The following is a 16,002-nucleotide window of genomic DNA, read 5'->3' on the forward strand; positions in this document are numbered from 1 at the left end:
GTGGTGTGGAACACAAAGATAACATTTTATCATTACTCATTCACTTACTTGTTTTTGTACTAATTTATTTCATGATTACTATTTTTATATTTTTGTTCCTCTATATTAATGCTGGGGCCAGTAAATGCATTAAATCCCAACTACTTCCAAGAGCTCCATAATCATACTCAATAATCAGTGCACTTAGCAAAAGCATAGCTAATAGCTAAAATGAACTAACTAACTTGCTCGGTTAACTAATTAGCATTGTGGCTATCCTCTGGGTTCATTCATTACCAGACATTTGCTTGTAATGTGTTTCTTCACAATCATACAAACAATGGACAATGGACAATGGACAATTGAAGACCATTTTTGTACGAAGGATTATTGGTTGGGAAACTAAAATCTTTTCCATCAAATTTGCATTGTTTTTGTTATGAGTTTCTGTTGTTTTAATTATGTTGTTTGATTATGTATATTATATCTAAAGTTTACTTTCATAAAGTGTTTGTCTGAAGGCCCCATTAATTGCCACCTTTGTCTTTTTGCCCCTTCAGGGAGATATTCTTATTTACAAATATAAGCTTTACATTTTCATGTTTACATGTTTTAAGAATTTTGCTGTACTTGAACAGTAATTCTACTATGATTTTGTCATGTTTAATAAAACTTTAGAGTTCCATTAGACTTTATACCCAAAAGTGAAACCCTGTATTTGAGGTTCTACAGATAAACATGTAGAGTTCCCATACAGTGACAAGTCACAGTGCTCTTGAAGGTTCCAATTGTAATCTTTTTTATATTCGCATGTTTGTATAAGTTCCAGAGTTCATTTTGTTGTTGTAGGGAACAGCTGTCTCTCTCTCTCTCTCTCTCTCTCTCTCTCTCTCTCTCATATATATGTTTGGAGCTCACTCACATTAACAACAGTAGAGTGTCTGTAGACTAAGACGGGGGTAAAGATGGAGCTCCAGAGCTTTTTTTCTAAACTAACACAGTTAAACTTGGAAGGATTTCGCTTCTATCATTTCTTTACAGTCGTGTGCGTAGTCTACATTTCGTCATTACTGATTAAATGGTCTGTAAAGAGAAAACGGTGGATGAGAGCTTTACAGCAGTTTCCTGGGCCTCCTGGTCACTGGCTTCTTGGACACGTTACACAGGTAGGAGTAAATATAAAGCGTTTTCTTTCAGTATAAAATGATGATCAGAAGTTTTAATGTCACTTTGGTAAACAGAGTGTAACAAAATCCACTATTTCTAACATGCCAAAGTTCAATCATGCAGATTTCACACATGCACACTATAGATTATTTTACTTCACTGAATTATGTGCGAACTGAAAAGCTGCACAATGAGCTCTAGCCTAAAATTACAGAAATCAATTACTTACCCACTTCTCTTTTCCAGAGATTCATGGTGAAAAATACAAGCTTTTGTCTATTCAGTTTATTGAGTTACAACTAGTATTTCACCTAAATGTTTGCATGATCTCACAAACAACACATTGTGTAATAAACTGAATGTTAGGCCTTTGTATTGTTAAGCATGTCATATATACACAATAGCAAATTGTGCACAAATTGCAGTGTGTGCATTCTGACAAGTGAAATCTGCTGTGCTACACTATTCTTAAGTTATTCCCTCTTAAAAAAGGTTTTATGTACAATTCTATAGGCAGCAAGGTTATTTTTTGTATAGTTTTTGAAGGGATATAAAGACAACATGCTTGAAATTTCTTGCCATTGATATTTGTTTAAGATTGGCTGTGTTTTTTTGCAGTTTAAGCAGGATGGAACAGATTTGCAGAAGATACCTGACTGGGGAGAGGAATATCCCTTTGCATTTCCGATGCAGTTTAGCCCAGACCGTATATATCTTTTTGTCCATCACCCATCTTATGTCAAGCCCATTCTTGCAACAACAGGTACAAATATTGTTTGCCTTTAATTATAATAAACTATATATTTTATTATTGAATAGTTAGTTCCATTTACCTACCTGGATTTGAAGAAAGTGCTGATATTTATTAGAACAGCACTGGGACAGTTTATTGTTTGTATCCCTTTACTTGCCTGAGTTTGTGATTTATGATTACAATATTCAAATTCGCACAATACTCTATCCAGTTATGTTATGCTTAAGTTCAAGAAAAGCAATATCACACTCGCAATTACGCTGTTATAATGAATATCAGCATGGCTGTTATTACCTGCAACTGGATCACAGCCATGCTCATTTTTATTATAACAGCACTTTTGTTTCTGCAATATTACTTTATTATATTGTTATACTCTGATATTCTTTATTGCTTTTTTGTTTCACAGGACCAAAGGATGACTTTGCGTATAGATTTCTTATTCCGTGGATAGGTAATGTTTTATACAAGATTTGTTGTCAGTTATAGTTACAATATTGATATGGTGCGGGATTAGATTGTACAGGAGTCACTCAATTATTGGATTACTAGGCAATTCAATACTACTAGTAAATTTTTAACAGTGTTACTGCTATTAACAGGTACTGTACCTTTACTAAAATGTTGATCCAAAATTAATGCTGCTAAATGGGGTGCATTCAATACAAACAAGTCTAGTCCTTCTTGTCATTTATTTGTTTGACTGACATACTATTACAGTGTACTTCCAAATGTGAAGGAAGCTATTGAGGAAAAAGCATTTTAAACTTTTTACTTTTTCTGTGTCCTTTACCTCGTTTGGATCAATTTGTTCATTTTCAAAATAAATAAGGATTCCATATAAATCCTCTTAATGACCTCTCATTATATTTCATTAATGAGACTCTAAGAAAGATGCACAAATGGAAATAAAGATATACAAATGGACACATGAATTGACCATTTGCAAAAACAGTAGTATCAAATGTACACAAGGTCCTTGAGTCCCTAAAAATGAACATTCCCATCAACATATCTGTATGAGAAATGAGAAGAAATCAAAAAAATGACCTTGATCTTTAGATTAATTAAATCAGTTTATTTGTCTGTTTGTATGCTAATTTAACAAAAATCCTACAAAGTTCTACCACTTATTCACTTATATAAGGTGTAACTAACAAGAATTTTGGAAAGATGCACAAAGACATAAATCTTTTACACCATGAACATATAACTATTTAAGTAATCATTATCAAAATTAGCATTTGTACTTCAGACATCTAAACTATATTTTTTCCAGGAGAAGGTTTACTTGTTACTGCTGGACAGAAATGGTTTCGCCACAGACGACTGCTCACACCAGGCTTTCATTATGATATCCTAAAGCCTTATGTGAACCTAATGACAGATTCAGCCAATCTTATGCTGGTGAGTTATTTTTGGGACAGGAAATGTACATTTTTCAAGTGTGTGGTGTGTACAACTAGTGTTTTCTAATAATCTCTCACTCCAAAAGGACAAGTGGGAAGTATATGCAAGAACAGGACAGACCTTTGAACTTTTTGAGCATGTTAGTCTGATGACACTGGACAGCATAATGAAGTGTGCATTTAGCTGCCAAAGCAGCTGTCAGACAGAGAGGTGAGTTAAAACCTGACTGAACATACTTATGGCAAGCAGTAATAATTACATTCTTCTTCTTTCTGCAGGTCCAACCCATACATAAAAGCAGTGTATGAACTCTGTGACCTGGTGAATCTACGGTTTCGTGTCTTTCCATATCAAAATGACATCATCTTTCACATGAGTCCACATGGCTACAGATACAGAAAAGCATGCAACATTGCACATGACCATACAGGTATATGTGACTGGAATTGGTTGTACTGTTGGAGGCCTTTATCAATGTAACCTATTCAAATCTGGCATTTTCTATTTGCAGATGAAGTCATAAGACAGAGAAGAGAAATTTTAAATAATAAGAGGAAACATGGAGATTCTATGGAGAAGAGATATTTAGACTTCCTGGATATTCTATTGTGTGCTCGTGTATGTTATAGCCACTGCCTTCTTTTTTTCTTTTATCAACACAGATGAGTATGCTATAGTATGTTTTACTAAAACTGACTGGCTACTTTTTAATTAAAACACTTCAATTGGATGATGTCCTTTTTTTGATAAATCGGTGACTGGCTCTGAAAACAGTACTTCTGGAAATTGTAGCTGAAAGCATTCATGTTCTGCACCATGTAATGTGACCCTCACTCACACAAATTGCTCTAGGTCAGAGGTGCCCAAATTTTTTCTATGAAGGCCCAAAGATCAAACTTGATTGAGTCAAGTCAAGTCAAGCCTGAAGGCTTGAGGAAAGAAACTATTGCACAGTCTGGATGTGGCGGCCCGAATGCTTCGGAACTGCTTCCCTGATGGTAGGAGAGTGAAGAGTGTGTGTGAGGGGTGTGTGGGGTCGTAAACAATGCTGTTTGCTTTGCGGATGCAGCGTGTGGTGTAAATGTCCATGATAGAGGGGAGAGAGACTCCGATGATCTTCTCAGCTGCCCTCACTATCCTCTGTAGGGTCTTGCGATCCGAGACCAGGCAGTGATGCAGCTGCTCTGGATGCTCTCAATGGTCCCTCTGTAGAACATGGTCTGAATGGGGGTAGGGAGATGAGCTTTCCTCAGCCTTCTCAGAAAGTAAAGACGCTGCTGGGATTTTTTGGTGATGGAGCTGGTGTTGAGTGACCAGGTGAGGTTATCCGCCAAGTGAACACCAAGGAATTTGGTGCTCTTGACGATCTCCACTGAGGAACCACCGATGATCAGTGGAGAATGGTCGCTCTGTGCTCTCCTGAAGTCAACAACCATCTCTTTAGTTTTGTCGACGTTCAGAGACAGGTTGTTGGCTCCACACCAGGCTGTTAACCGTTGCACCTCTCTCTGTAAGCTGACTCGTTGTTCCTGCTGATGAGACCCACCACAGTCGTGTCATTGGCGAACTTGATGAAATGATTCGAGCTGTGCATTGCTACACAGTCGTGAGTCAGCAGAGTGAACAGCAGTGGACTGAGCACACAGCCCTGAGGGGCTCCAGTGTTCAGTGTGGTGGTGCTGGAGATGCTGTTTCCGATCCGGATTGACTGAGGTCTCCCAGTCAGGAAGTCCAGGATCCAGTTCCAGAGGGAGGTGTTCAGGCCCAGTAGACTCAAATTATGCATTATGGGCATTATGCCTAGCATTATACTATAACTGTATTATATTGAAATGAAAGTTGCCAGGGTTTCTCTCATTTATGATTTCATATTATTAGAAAAAAAAATTATACATAGAAAGAAAACTAATGCAATTATATGTTCAATGTTGTAGTTCAATGAAACTTATAGTACTATGAGAAACAATCCAAACTATATATACAGTTATTCAGTCTCTCTCAACTCTCATGAGAGACATGCTTCTGTTCCTTATTATTCATAAGTTTTTCCAAAAGGCATTTTTTTGCCCCTTTTTTTTTTTTTTCCTTTTTTCATATATGGCATGGTAGGCCAAAACAAAGGTCACCACAGGCCAATGTTGACCCGTGTGCTCTAGTTGGGGAGTATCATATGGTTAGGAGTGGGCCACTGTTTAGACCTCAACACATTTGTAGTTTGACCTTAGGAATTTAAAGACAGAATAATGGTTTATATTGATTAGTCATTAAATTTAATATTTAAGAATTTGCTCCCAGTTTCAGTTGTTTTAAATAATTTAAAGTAAAAGTTTAAATGGTTTTGTTGACTGAAATTTAAGAGAATATGTTTGTTTTGGAGAATTGTATCTTAAATATAGTGGTTGTAGATTGTCCATTATTGTGCCTTATTTAAATACTTCTAACCTTTTTATGTAAATCACTTTGAGGTTTTTTACTCATGGTATAACATATGGTGAAAAATAAAAACCTGGATAAATTGTTTTTTCTTGTGTAGGATGAGCAGCAACAGGGTTTGTCTGTTGAAGCCATTCGTGAAGAGGTGGACACTTTTATGTTTGAGGGTCATGATACTACTGCCAGTGGTATCTCCTGGATCTTCTACAGCATGGCCTGCAATCCTGAACATCAGCAGAAGTGCAGAGAGGAGATCCAAGAAGTGCTGATGGGAAAGGATACTTTCGAGTGGTACAGTTATCATTTGGATTATGATGTTATTAAGACACTAGACACTAATTTTTATAAGCAAAGTGCTTATAGTTATATATTTTCTAATTCTATTTCAAACTTTATAAATCCCAGAACTTCTGCTTCATTTTTATTGTTATTTTTATTTAAGTCTCTAACCAGCTGTGTGGATTGTAGGGAGGACCTCAGTAAAATACCTTACACCACAATGTGCATTAAGGAATCCCTGCGTATGTACCCTCCTGTTCCAGGAATGGGACGGAAGTTGTCCCAGCCAATTACCTTTTTTGATGGAAGAACAGCTCCTGCTGGTAAAATGTTTCTCATGAATAAATATTTTAGGATTATATGCCATCCCAGAGCTAAGGTCATTCTAACAGTGGTGGACAGTAACAAAGTAAATGTAATTCATACTTTATTCAAGTATTTCTGTTTGGTGAGACTTTAACTTTAGGGTCACTACATTTAAAAGTCAAATATCTTTTTACTTAACTACATTTTGCAAAATAAGTCATTCCTTTTTTTTATGAGCAGATTAAAACTTAACTTGTCAGACACACAGTAAGTCACCAATCAGGGTAGAGTGCAGTGGTGGATTTAGGTGACCTGTGCAGGCGACCAGGGTGGCATCTTTTGTCCAAAGCAAATAACTGTAAATCAGTTATGCTGTGTTGCCTGCTATGATGCTTTTATGCATAGAGCAATAATATTTTATTTAGCCACCTTTAATCTGGTTACCTTTAATTAAGATGATGTCATAAAGGTTTTCTGTGATTGTATTGAAAAGGTTCTGAACTGATTTCAGTAAGGGAGAATCTCCAGTGCAGCTTAAAAGGTTTATTTAAAAAGCATATATTATAAGGATATAGATGTTGTATGTATCTTATGGCTACAATTAGCCAAAGAATTGTATGGTTCTTGGTTCTGAGTTTGATAAATTTTGTACAATGATATGTGTATTTAATTGTGCGGTAAATGCATTTGGGGTGACATCCAGTGGTGGTAACTGGAGCAAAAAGGAGCTTTTAAAAGTTTAAACTAATCAGTGGGGAAGATGACGGGTCATGGCGTGGTTCACCTAGGGCCTAGAAATGCAATTGCCAGTTAACGTGTCTACTTTTTTTTAAGTAATTGAAAAGACTCATGATAATTTTAATGGATATCAATCAGTGTTTAATTCATTAATATCATACTATTAATATATTGCTGTGCTAGGAGGAACTACTTAAACTACTTCTGTACTTTTACTCAATCAAAAGTTTAAAGAGAGTACTTTTATTTTTACTGGAGTAATAGTTTAACTAGTGTATCTCTAGTTCAAAACACAGGGAATTGTAGCTTCACAGACATTTTCACATATTAAAAAAAGAGTTTGCCAGTGGCTATGATTTAGCCCCATACTAATATTACTTCAGGTTTTCCATTACTTTACTCAAAAATAAGGATGTAAACATATGGACAATACACCATCCTCTTTAATATAAACATGTGCTTATTTATGCAGTAATTTGATCAGCCAATCCTCAAGCAGTAGCAAAGCACATACAATAATGCAGGTCAAAAGTTTTCACATCAAACATTAGAATAGGGCAGAGTGTGATTACTGGGACTTTAACCGTTGGTTGTTGATGCTCAATGGGCTGATTTGAGTAAAAGTGAAAAAATAAACTCCTGGGATTTTCATCTATTGTTAGTCCATTGTTAATAAGAGCGGTCAGAGTTAAAAGAATAGATTGGTTTACATTTAAGACAGGAAGTAGATGGTAAATCAAATAATCACTCAACATCTCTGGTGGGCAGAAATAAAACATCTCTTCATGCAGAAAACATTGACCCTTGAGGTGGATGACTTACAACAGCAGAATACGAAATCAAGTTCAACTCAGCAGCCATGAACACAAATGTGAGGCAAAGACTCATTCAAACTGAACAGTTAAAGAATAGGGAAAATAGTCTTAGCTTTTTTCAGTTTTCAGCTGTCGAGTTTGGGTGAGTTTGTGTCCATGACACACTCAAACTTGATTTTGTTGTGCATTCTAATGTACTTTTCCACTCACATTGGTTGTAAAGACATCATTGTATTATAGACATCCTGTCAGCTCAAATGAGCAATCATTCTTATAGAGGTCATATCTTTGACTTGGTATTGTTGCCTGATTGATCTCAATAAGCTAAACAAATTTTATGAAACATTATAATGCAAACCTCTATGGTGAAATTAACAGAGCAATAAAGTCTCCCACTACCACTGTGTATTACCTTTATCTTAGAGGTAATCTGGTAAAACATTAACCACTTTGTTTGCTTTACTGTGACCTGCTGCATACACCATGGAAATACCCTAAATCAGTTACAATCCTAAAGAATGTGTTAGTTGACTCATAAAGTGTTTTTTTTTTCTTCAATAGGACTGCTTATTGGAATCAGCATTTATGGAATTCATCACAACCCTACAGTTTGGGAGAATCCAAAGGTATAATCTCATAGCCTTATTTATGCACAAGCAGTCTTTAGGTTCAGCTTTTATTACTATTTTATTTACTATAAATTTTACTAAAGGCCTTCATGTCTTTTTCTTTTCCATTTGTAAACCTAGATAAACCATTTTCTTTATTGTATGTCTTTATTACTTTACCCCATAGAATTAAGTGTGATTATGTTTTACAGGTGTTTGACCCACTGAGATTTCTGCCAGAGAACACTGCTAAGAGATCACCCCATGCCTTTGTGCCTTTCTCAGCTGGACCAAGGTTTGTATCCACATAAGACAAAATAGGCATTGTAACAGAACAAAGAACATTCGCTTTAACCAGTAACCACAGAAAGCTATTTACAAATGAACAAATACGTTGGTACCTCTAGAACAAAAATAAAAATAATTGGAGTCCCCCAACAGAATAATAACCCAAAACATTCAACTTAAAGCCCCAAAAGCAGCTAAGAACAGAAAACTGGACTATTCTGAAGTAGTCTTTAGTGGATCCTGATCTGAATCATATTGAACATCAATGGAAAAAAAATGGAACATGGAAGGGGGCACCCTACAGACCTCAAACAGATTGAGGAGTTTGCTCAGGAAGTGGACCAAACTACCAATTGACAGGTGCAGCAGACTCTAGTGGAGCTATTAAAAGCATTTGTTTGCAGTTATTTTCTCTAAAGGTTGTGCAACAAAATATTTGGTTAAGTGTCCCATTATTTGTCTATGCGATTTTCATTATTTTTATTATTCAAAATATTAATAAAATAAAAAATAAAGTTTATAAGTCTTTTGATAGTAAATTAACAATATAGGTTGCGACATACTTTCATACTTAGTTTCAAATTATTCCAGATTAAATTATATATATTTTTTTTGTATAAACAAATGTGTCCATTTCAGTCCACCACAGGTGTCCTGTAATAAACTTCTCGTTTTGCAACACGATATGTGTGGCACTGACACAAGCCTTTGTAAATAAAATAATGTAATGCCCTTAAAAATTCTGAATTCTATTTAATTGCTAAAAAAAAACACAATTAGAATCCAAGGAATGACTTGACAATCTTGGCTGTGAGGTATGTTCAGATATTAAAAGTGAAACGTTTTATAAATATATATACAGTACAGACCAAAAGTTTGGACACACCTGCTCATTCAAAGAGTTTTCTTTATTTTCATGACTATGAAAATTGTAGATTCACACTGAAGGCATCAAAACTATGAATTAACACGTGGAATTATATACATAACAAAAAAGTGAACTGAAAATGTCATATTGTAGGTTCTTCAACGTAGGCATCAAGAGAATGCCAAGAGTGTGCAAAGCAGTAATCTAAGCAAAAGGTGGCTACTTTGAAGAACCTAGAATATGACATTTTCAGTTGTTTCACACTTTTTTGTTATGTATATAATTCCACGTGTTAATTCATAGTTTTGATGCCTTCAGTGTGACTCTACAATTTTCATAGTCATGAAAATAAAGAGAACGCTTTGAATGAGAAGGTGTGTCCAAACTTTTGGTCTGTACTGTATATGGGGAGAGAGAGATATATTTATTGCCACATTGACATTTGTTGATTACATTTTTTCATATTATATACAGGAACTGCATTGGCCAGAACTTTGCTTTGAATGAGATGAAAGTGGTCGTGGCTCTGACACTGAGGAAGTATGTTCTCATTAAAGATCCAGATCATACTCCAAAGATGATCCCTCGACTAGTGCTCAGATCTCTCAATGGCATTCACCTCAAGATCAAATTAGTAGAAAATGTTGTTGATTTACAGTACTAATAATATGAATACTGTTTTAATTGGCATTCATGAATTTATAATTATACATCTAAATCTTATTCTTAAGACTATGTTAATGGAAAACGTTCTGGAAATAACAATATTCATAAAACTACTAATCACTGCTTTTAAATAATTTGTCTAATAAGGAAGAAAAAGTTATTACAGATTTTAACTCCATTTTGAAAGCACTTGTATTGTTAAGTTTAAAGTACTGTGAAAGTATTGCTACATTCCTTAATTTGTGGTTTATACATGGAGTAATTTGTATTACATTGCAGCCACATTATATTGTATCTTTTTCACCCAGAATGATCCATTTAGCAAAATATATGGTGTCAGTTATTAGACAGCAGGGTATCACTGTAACGTTTAATACATGGATATAAATTGCGCAGCATGGTTTATGCTGCACATCAGGAAAACCAGGAACACAAGATAAAAATAATTAAGGTTTACTGACTGTTTTTTAGATACAAAAGCAAAAAAATACCAGAAAACATTACGTATGTAAAACAAACGAGATCTCTGCAAGGTTTTTTGTAAAAATGATTTTGACGTTCAGTAGGAGGGGACATTATTGTAAAGCTCTTTAAGAACCATTATGTCTCATACGGGCCTTCTGCCATCTAGCGTCTAACATTTGTTTGAAAAATCACTTCCTAGGTCATGCGTTAAATAAACATTTCATATCTCAGACTTTCCCAATGTTTTTACTTTCTAAAGCCTCAACGGAATGCCTTTTAAGGGACTCATATAAAGAGGAAAATATAAGTAAAAATCACAATCTATCCATAAAAACTCCACACTGTCAAGAGACCGCCATTGTCCAGATTAACCAGCAGCTAGAGAAGTAAAGATGGAGTGGGCTTTTTTCCAGGCCAGGCCTCCTTGGCATACTTCTTCTTGCGGGGTTCGCTGAGCCCTTCTGGAGCATAAGGGCCTGAGACAGGAGTGGGATTGAGTGTAACAGGTGGCAGAGGAGGCCCTGGGGCCAAGTCCACCTCTGGAGCAGGGTTTGGTAGTGGGAGTCCACCCAGCATGGTGCCACCTGCAGCATGAGCCTCATGGCCGGCAGGTGGAAGATCTCCATAGAGCCCACCTTTCATGGGGAAACTGTGTACATGATGTGCGACTGTGTCCTCAATCCCTAAAACATTTCCACTCTCCATTTTTTTCTTCTGTTAATAGAGCAAGAGGAGAAAAATTGAAGCAGATAGAAGCAAAGGGTTTCTTTTATAATTAAGTTGGACAAACAGTGCTGCGGTTAACCTTACATTTTCAGCTTCTCAACAGCATGCCATTATGTAATGTAATTACTTTTTTTCTTATTTTCTCTGAAGATTTTTAATCATGGTCAATTCTCACTCACTGCTGTTACAGTCATTAAAAGCTATTAACACCCATCATTACCACACAGCCAGCACTCCTCTGTATTCTGCTATTCTTGTGAAAACAGCATGCATGAGGTCATAGATTCCCAGTTACTAGCACATAGTGTCACTAGTGAGTAAAGGCTGAGAGAGTACGCTATCCCTCCCTTAGCCAGTTTTGCCTTTTTATAGCTCTGCTATAGCATTTGGCTGACAGCGATGACTGTACCATCATGGTGATTAAAACTATTTCTGAATCAATTTTTTAATGCTTTTGCTATTATTTTCTTATAAATGCATGCTCTAATGTTTTAATCCTGACCCATCATTGAACAAAACCACGACAGGCAAAATACCTTTAAAGGAACAACAGCAGTCTGCACCATGTTTCGAAAGCGTCCAACAGACGGGTCAACATCCTCTGTTCAATTAAAAAAAAAAATTATGATTTTTTTAAAACATTTCCAATAATAACATGAATGCATATGGGGGGAAATTGTGCTTGCCTGGATTGATAATCTCCTCATCTTCATTAAAGCTCACTCTGGAACTTTTCCTTCTCCTCTTGGGCCTCTGGATATCCAGATTGCCCTCCTCTATGGTCAGAGTGGAGATGCGCTTATTGTGTGCAGTGTTGAACTCGGTCAAATTCTTCCATGATTCACGGACGTACAAAAGACATATGAACACCGTTAAGAAAACCAAATAATAAAAGCTGAAATAAAAACGGGAAAACACACTAAATACTGCTTTTTGAAAATAAAAACCACGTCACTATGTGTACCTCTAGCTCAGTTTCCTCCTCAGGAAGTCCCAGCAGCCCCTTCAGTTCCTCGTCGTCTCCTGTTTTGTCTCCTGCACTTACATTAGCCTGGCTTTGCGGTTTCTCTCGGATGGTGTACACACGTGTGGAGGCACCAAAAGACATAGTGGAGTCAATAGGAACCTGCTGAGGCTTGTGGGGCTCAAGGCGAATGTGTCCAAGAAACGTGCCATGTGCTGTTGGGTGTGGAGGCAAACAAAGCATCACATGTACAGTGTTAAAATGTCATGCTAATTTAAGCCAGGTCATGGATTAATTCCTATATTTTTCTGTTAAGACTTACTGCTGTTGAGGTCAATGAGAAAAAGCCTCTTTAGGTGTTTGTGGTAGACCAGTGCAGCATGGACACGAGAACATGACTGGTGATCAATTGTGAAGTCACAAAGGTCTGGGTTTCTCCCAAACAAGTAGAACTTTTTTTCATCGATGATCAGTTTCTGCAAAGCAACCAAATCTGTAGGTAGCATGTTTTCAAGTACTCAAGTTGAGACAAATGACTAAGTTCTAAAATAAATACTGCTTTAAAACAGCCAATATTCAGCATGTGACTCTCATCCAGCACTGACATCTTCAGTATAATATCTATAACGCTCTGCACACTTGTGTATATGTCACAAACGTGAAGGTGGCATAAAGGTTCATTTGTCTGCTGTTCACGTACATGCTCAGAAAACGAGCTCAATCTAATCCAATCTGGTGTTTTTGTTTTTATAATAAGTAGAACCCAAACATCACAGCTTGAAATATTCTTGAACATAAATGACTCAATAAACCAGTGGATCTCCATATTTTTCTGTAAAGTACATTTCACAGACTCCCCTGAATTCAATCCAACTACTCAAATATTAAGATTATTACTAACACGTGTCACTAAGTTTTACATATTTTTTTAGAGCCAGAATCTTTTTCTCCTAAAATTTCTGAAATGCAATTTGACTATTTTGTTGCTTTTTCCAGATACTGAGCTTTGAATTGCACACAATTCAAGTCACATGGGATAACGACTATAAGAACTCAATATTAAATATAACAACATTGATGCTGGTCGGTTATGTTTATCAGCACCTAAACAAAACGTACAGAAAAGAAAAAAATTCTGAAGAAGTTTTAAACACAATGTCACAATTGTGTATCCCTGAGTAATAACAGCTGAGGTAATGACTTCCCTCTCAGTGCTTAAATCACAGGGCTTGTTGTTTGTTTTTATAGCACCATTCTGGACCCGACGGCCATGAAAGTGCACCAGTACTAAAATACTACTGGGCAGCAGACAGTCAGGTTAGTATCTAGTGCAGTTTTATCATCAGCAGAAATGCAGTGAACTCTTTACACACACAAAACACGTTGCCCACCTCAATCAGTTTGTCTCCTTTTACCACGTCCAAATGCAGCCCAGGTGGAGGTTTACCTGCCCTACACACACACACACAAAATTTAATTGTAATCAATTTAAAATCAAACTAAATCCGTGGTTTTTGCTGTTGATCTGCAAATATATGAATATTTACAACTATGTGCATAATGTATATAAATACAGTTTTCACAACTTTGTAAATAAATCATACAGTTTTGATTTTCACATTAACAAATGGGTGTCGACTAGACAGAGCAGAATGAGCAGATAAACAGCGATCCAAACCGAAATGCTCAATAAAACCAGCTCTCAGAAACAGGATCATGTCTGCAATCTCATGCATTATTATTATCCACGCAGAACAGTTTGTCCCGAGGCGTCTTTTAGTGCACGCCTTTAAAATCACCCACAAACATAGACATCTTTGCTAACTTGCTAACCTCAAATAGCATCATGCTAACTAGGTTTGCAAAATACTTCGAAGGCTAACATGCTAAAGTAATCGCTCGACAAACCGTGCAAATAATTAACGACCCTGTCTACATTTTTCATTACTATTTTATAACTAATAATACCCCTTACCACGAGGGACACTCAAAATTTGGAATATTTGCAAGTATATTGTTTGCCATCATTCATTCCTAAAGCTGCATGGCACTATGGGTAGATTTTCCTAACATGACTTTTTCTTCTTCTGCTCTTTAATTCCAGGCGGATTGTGAGATTAAGGCTATTTGTAGCGCCCCCTACCTGTCGTGTCGGGACTTCAGGTTGTGTGGGCGGAATACTCCCAAGAATATTCTTGAAAAGCCTTTACAGATTAGAGAGTTAATACATTAGTTTACAGAGTTAACTGGTCAGGTTTCTGCCTGCTTCATTTTATGTGTGTGATTTAAATTGTAAACTAAACACAATGTCAGTTCACATTATACAAAGAAAATAAAATTTATAATAACTTGTTTTCAGTTTATAGGACTGTGGTGAGACCTGTGATGTATGGTTTAGAGACAGTGGCATTGAGTAAAAGACAGGAGGTGGAGCTGGAGGTAGCAGAGCTGAAGATGTTGAGGTTTTTGTTGGGAGTAATGAGGATAGACAGGATTATGAAACGAGTTTATTAGAGGAACAGGGCATGTAGGACGTTTTGGAGACAATGTGAGGGAGATGTTTGGACATGTGCAGAGGAGGGATATGGGGTATATCGGTAGGAGAATGCTGAGGATGGAGCCATAAGGAAGGAGGAAAAGAGGAAGACCATGGAGGAGGTTTATGGATATGGTGAGGGAAGACATGCAGGTAGTTGTTCTGAAAGAGGCAGATGTAGAGCACAGGGGTATGGAGACGAATGATCCGCTGTGGAGACCCTTAATGGGAGCAGCTGAAAGAAAAAGAAGTACTTGTTTTTATATATAGATATTGACCTTAATGTACTCATTTATATCATTTTAGAGATATTAATGTATGTTGGTTAGGAAGTTTTAAATCCTGCCTAATTCTGCTACCACAACATCGGTGGACAAAGTACACAAACCATGTACTTGAGTTAAAGTAGAGATACAGTAAGTCAAATATTACTCCAGTAAAAGTGCTCCCTTCAAACTTTCACTTAAGTAAAAGTACAAACTCATTTGTCTTTAAATGTACTTAAGTATCCACAGTATTATGATTTAAGATATGGCTACAATGTCCTATTTCTTTCACAACTTAGATTATGTGAAGAGACTCTTATGCTACTCTTAGCAAAGCAATCTATTAATACAATTATATTAATAAATCAAACACTGATTGATATCTATCAATCATCATTTTTCCACCGCAAATAAATAAAGCCACGCGTGTTGTAACAAGTTAGTTAGTTATTTTTCTCGAAATGTTCTGCTTTCTGTTGAACTGATGTTGAACTGCATGTTGGTGATGAGTAGATACACCAAGCAGCAAACAGAAATTCGCTCATAAATACAAAGAATTTCGCAACATGTAGTTGAGTAAACAGTAAGATATTTAACTTTAAAATATATTGAAGTTAAAGTAAAAATCTTCCCAAATGGAAATACTTTAGGAAAGAACAGATACGTGAAAAGGTTCAGTAAAGAAATACATTTACTTTGTTACTGTCCCCCACTGTACCACAAAAAATAAAAGG

General features: G+C 36.3%; 2 protein-coding genes and 1 non-coding gene across 3 annotated transcripts; 1 reads left to right on the forward strand and 2 right to left on the reverse strand.

Moving 5' to 3' along the window:
- Positions 1–856: 856 nt before the first annotated feature.
- Positions 857–11,006, forward strand: LOC124384194 (cytochrome P450 4A7-like). The gene is made up of 12 exons (XM_046846855.1): positions 857–1,145; positions 1,765–1,909; positions 2,310–2,354; positions 3,180–3,307; positions 3,396–3,520; positions 3,589–3,740; positions 3,822–3,928; positions 5,844–6,034; positions 6,212–6,345; positions 8,443–8,507; positions 8,702–8,784; positions 10,120–11,006. The coding sequence occupies exons 1-12, from the start codon at positions 945–947 to the stop codon at positions 10,307–10,309; spliced, it is 1,566 nt and encodes a 521-aa protein (XP_046702811.1). The 5' UTR covers positions 857–944; the 3' UTR covers positions 10,310–11,006.
- ppp1r8b (protein phosphatase 1, regulatory subunit 8b) lies at positions 10,749–14,570 on the reverse strand. The gene is made up of 7 exons (XM_046846859.1): positions 14,442–14,570; positions 13,858–13,918; positions 12,789–12,942; positions 12,467–12,681; positions 12,189–12,333; positions 12,039–12,103; positions 10,749–11,490 (listed from the first exon to the last, which is right to left on the reverse strand). The coding sequence occupies exons 1-7, from the start codon at positions 14,492–14,494 to the stop codon at positions 11,155–11,157; spliced, it is 1,029 nt and encodes a 342-aa protein (XP_046702815.1). The 5' UTR covers positions 14,495–14,570; the 3' UTR covers positions 10,749–11,154.
- On the reverse strand, positions 13,631–13,800 carry LOC124385350. The gene has a single exon (XR_006925729.1). It is a non-coding gene; the product is annotated as a small Cajal body-specific RNA 1 (non-coding RNA).
- Positions 14,571–16,002: the final 1,432 nt, after the last annotated feature.

The sequence above is a fragment of the Silurus meridionalis genome, chromosome 4, assembly GCF_014805685.1.
Source record: "Silurus meridionalis isolate SWU-2019-XX chromosome 4, ASM1480568v1, whole genome shotgun sequence".
Taxonomy (NCBI): domain Eukaryota; kingdom Metazoa; phylum Chordata; class Actinopteri; order Siluriformes; family Siluridae; genus Silurus; species Silurus meridionalis.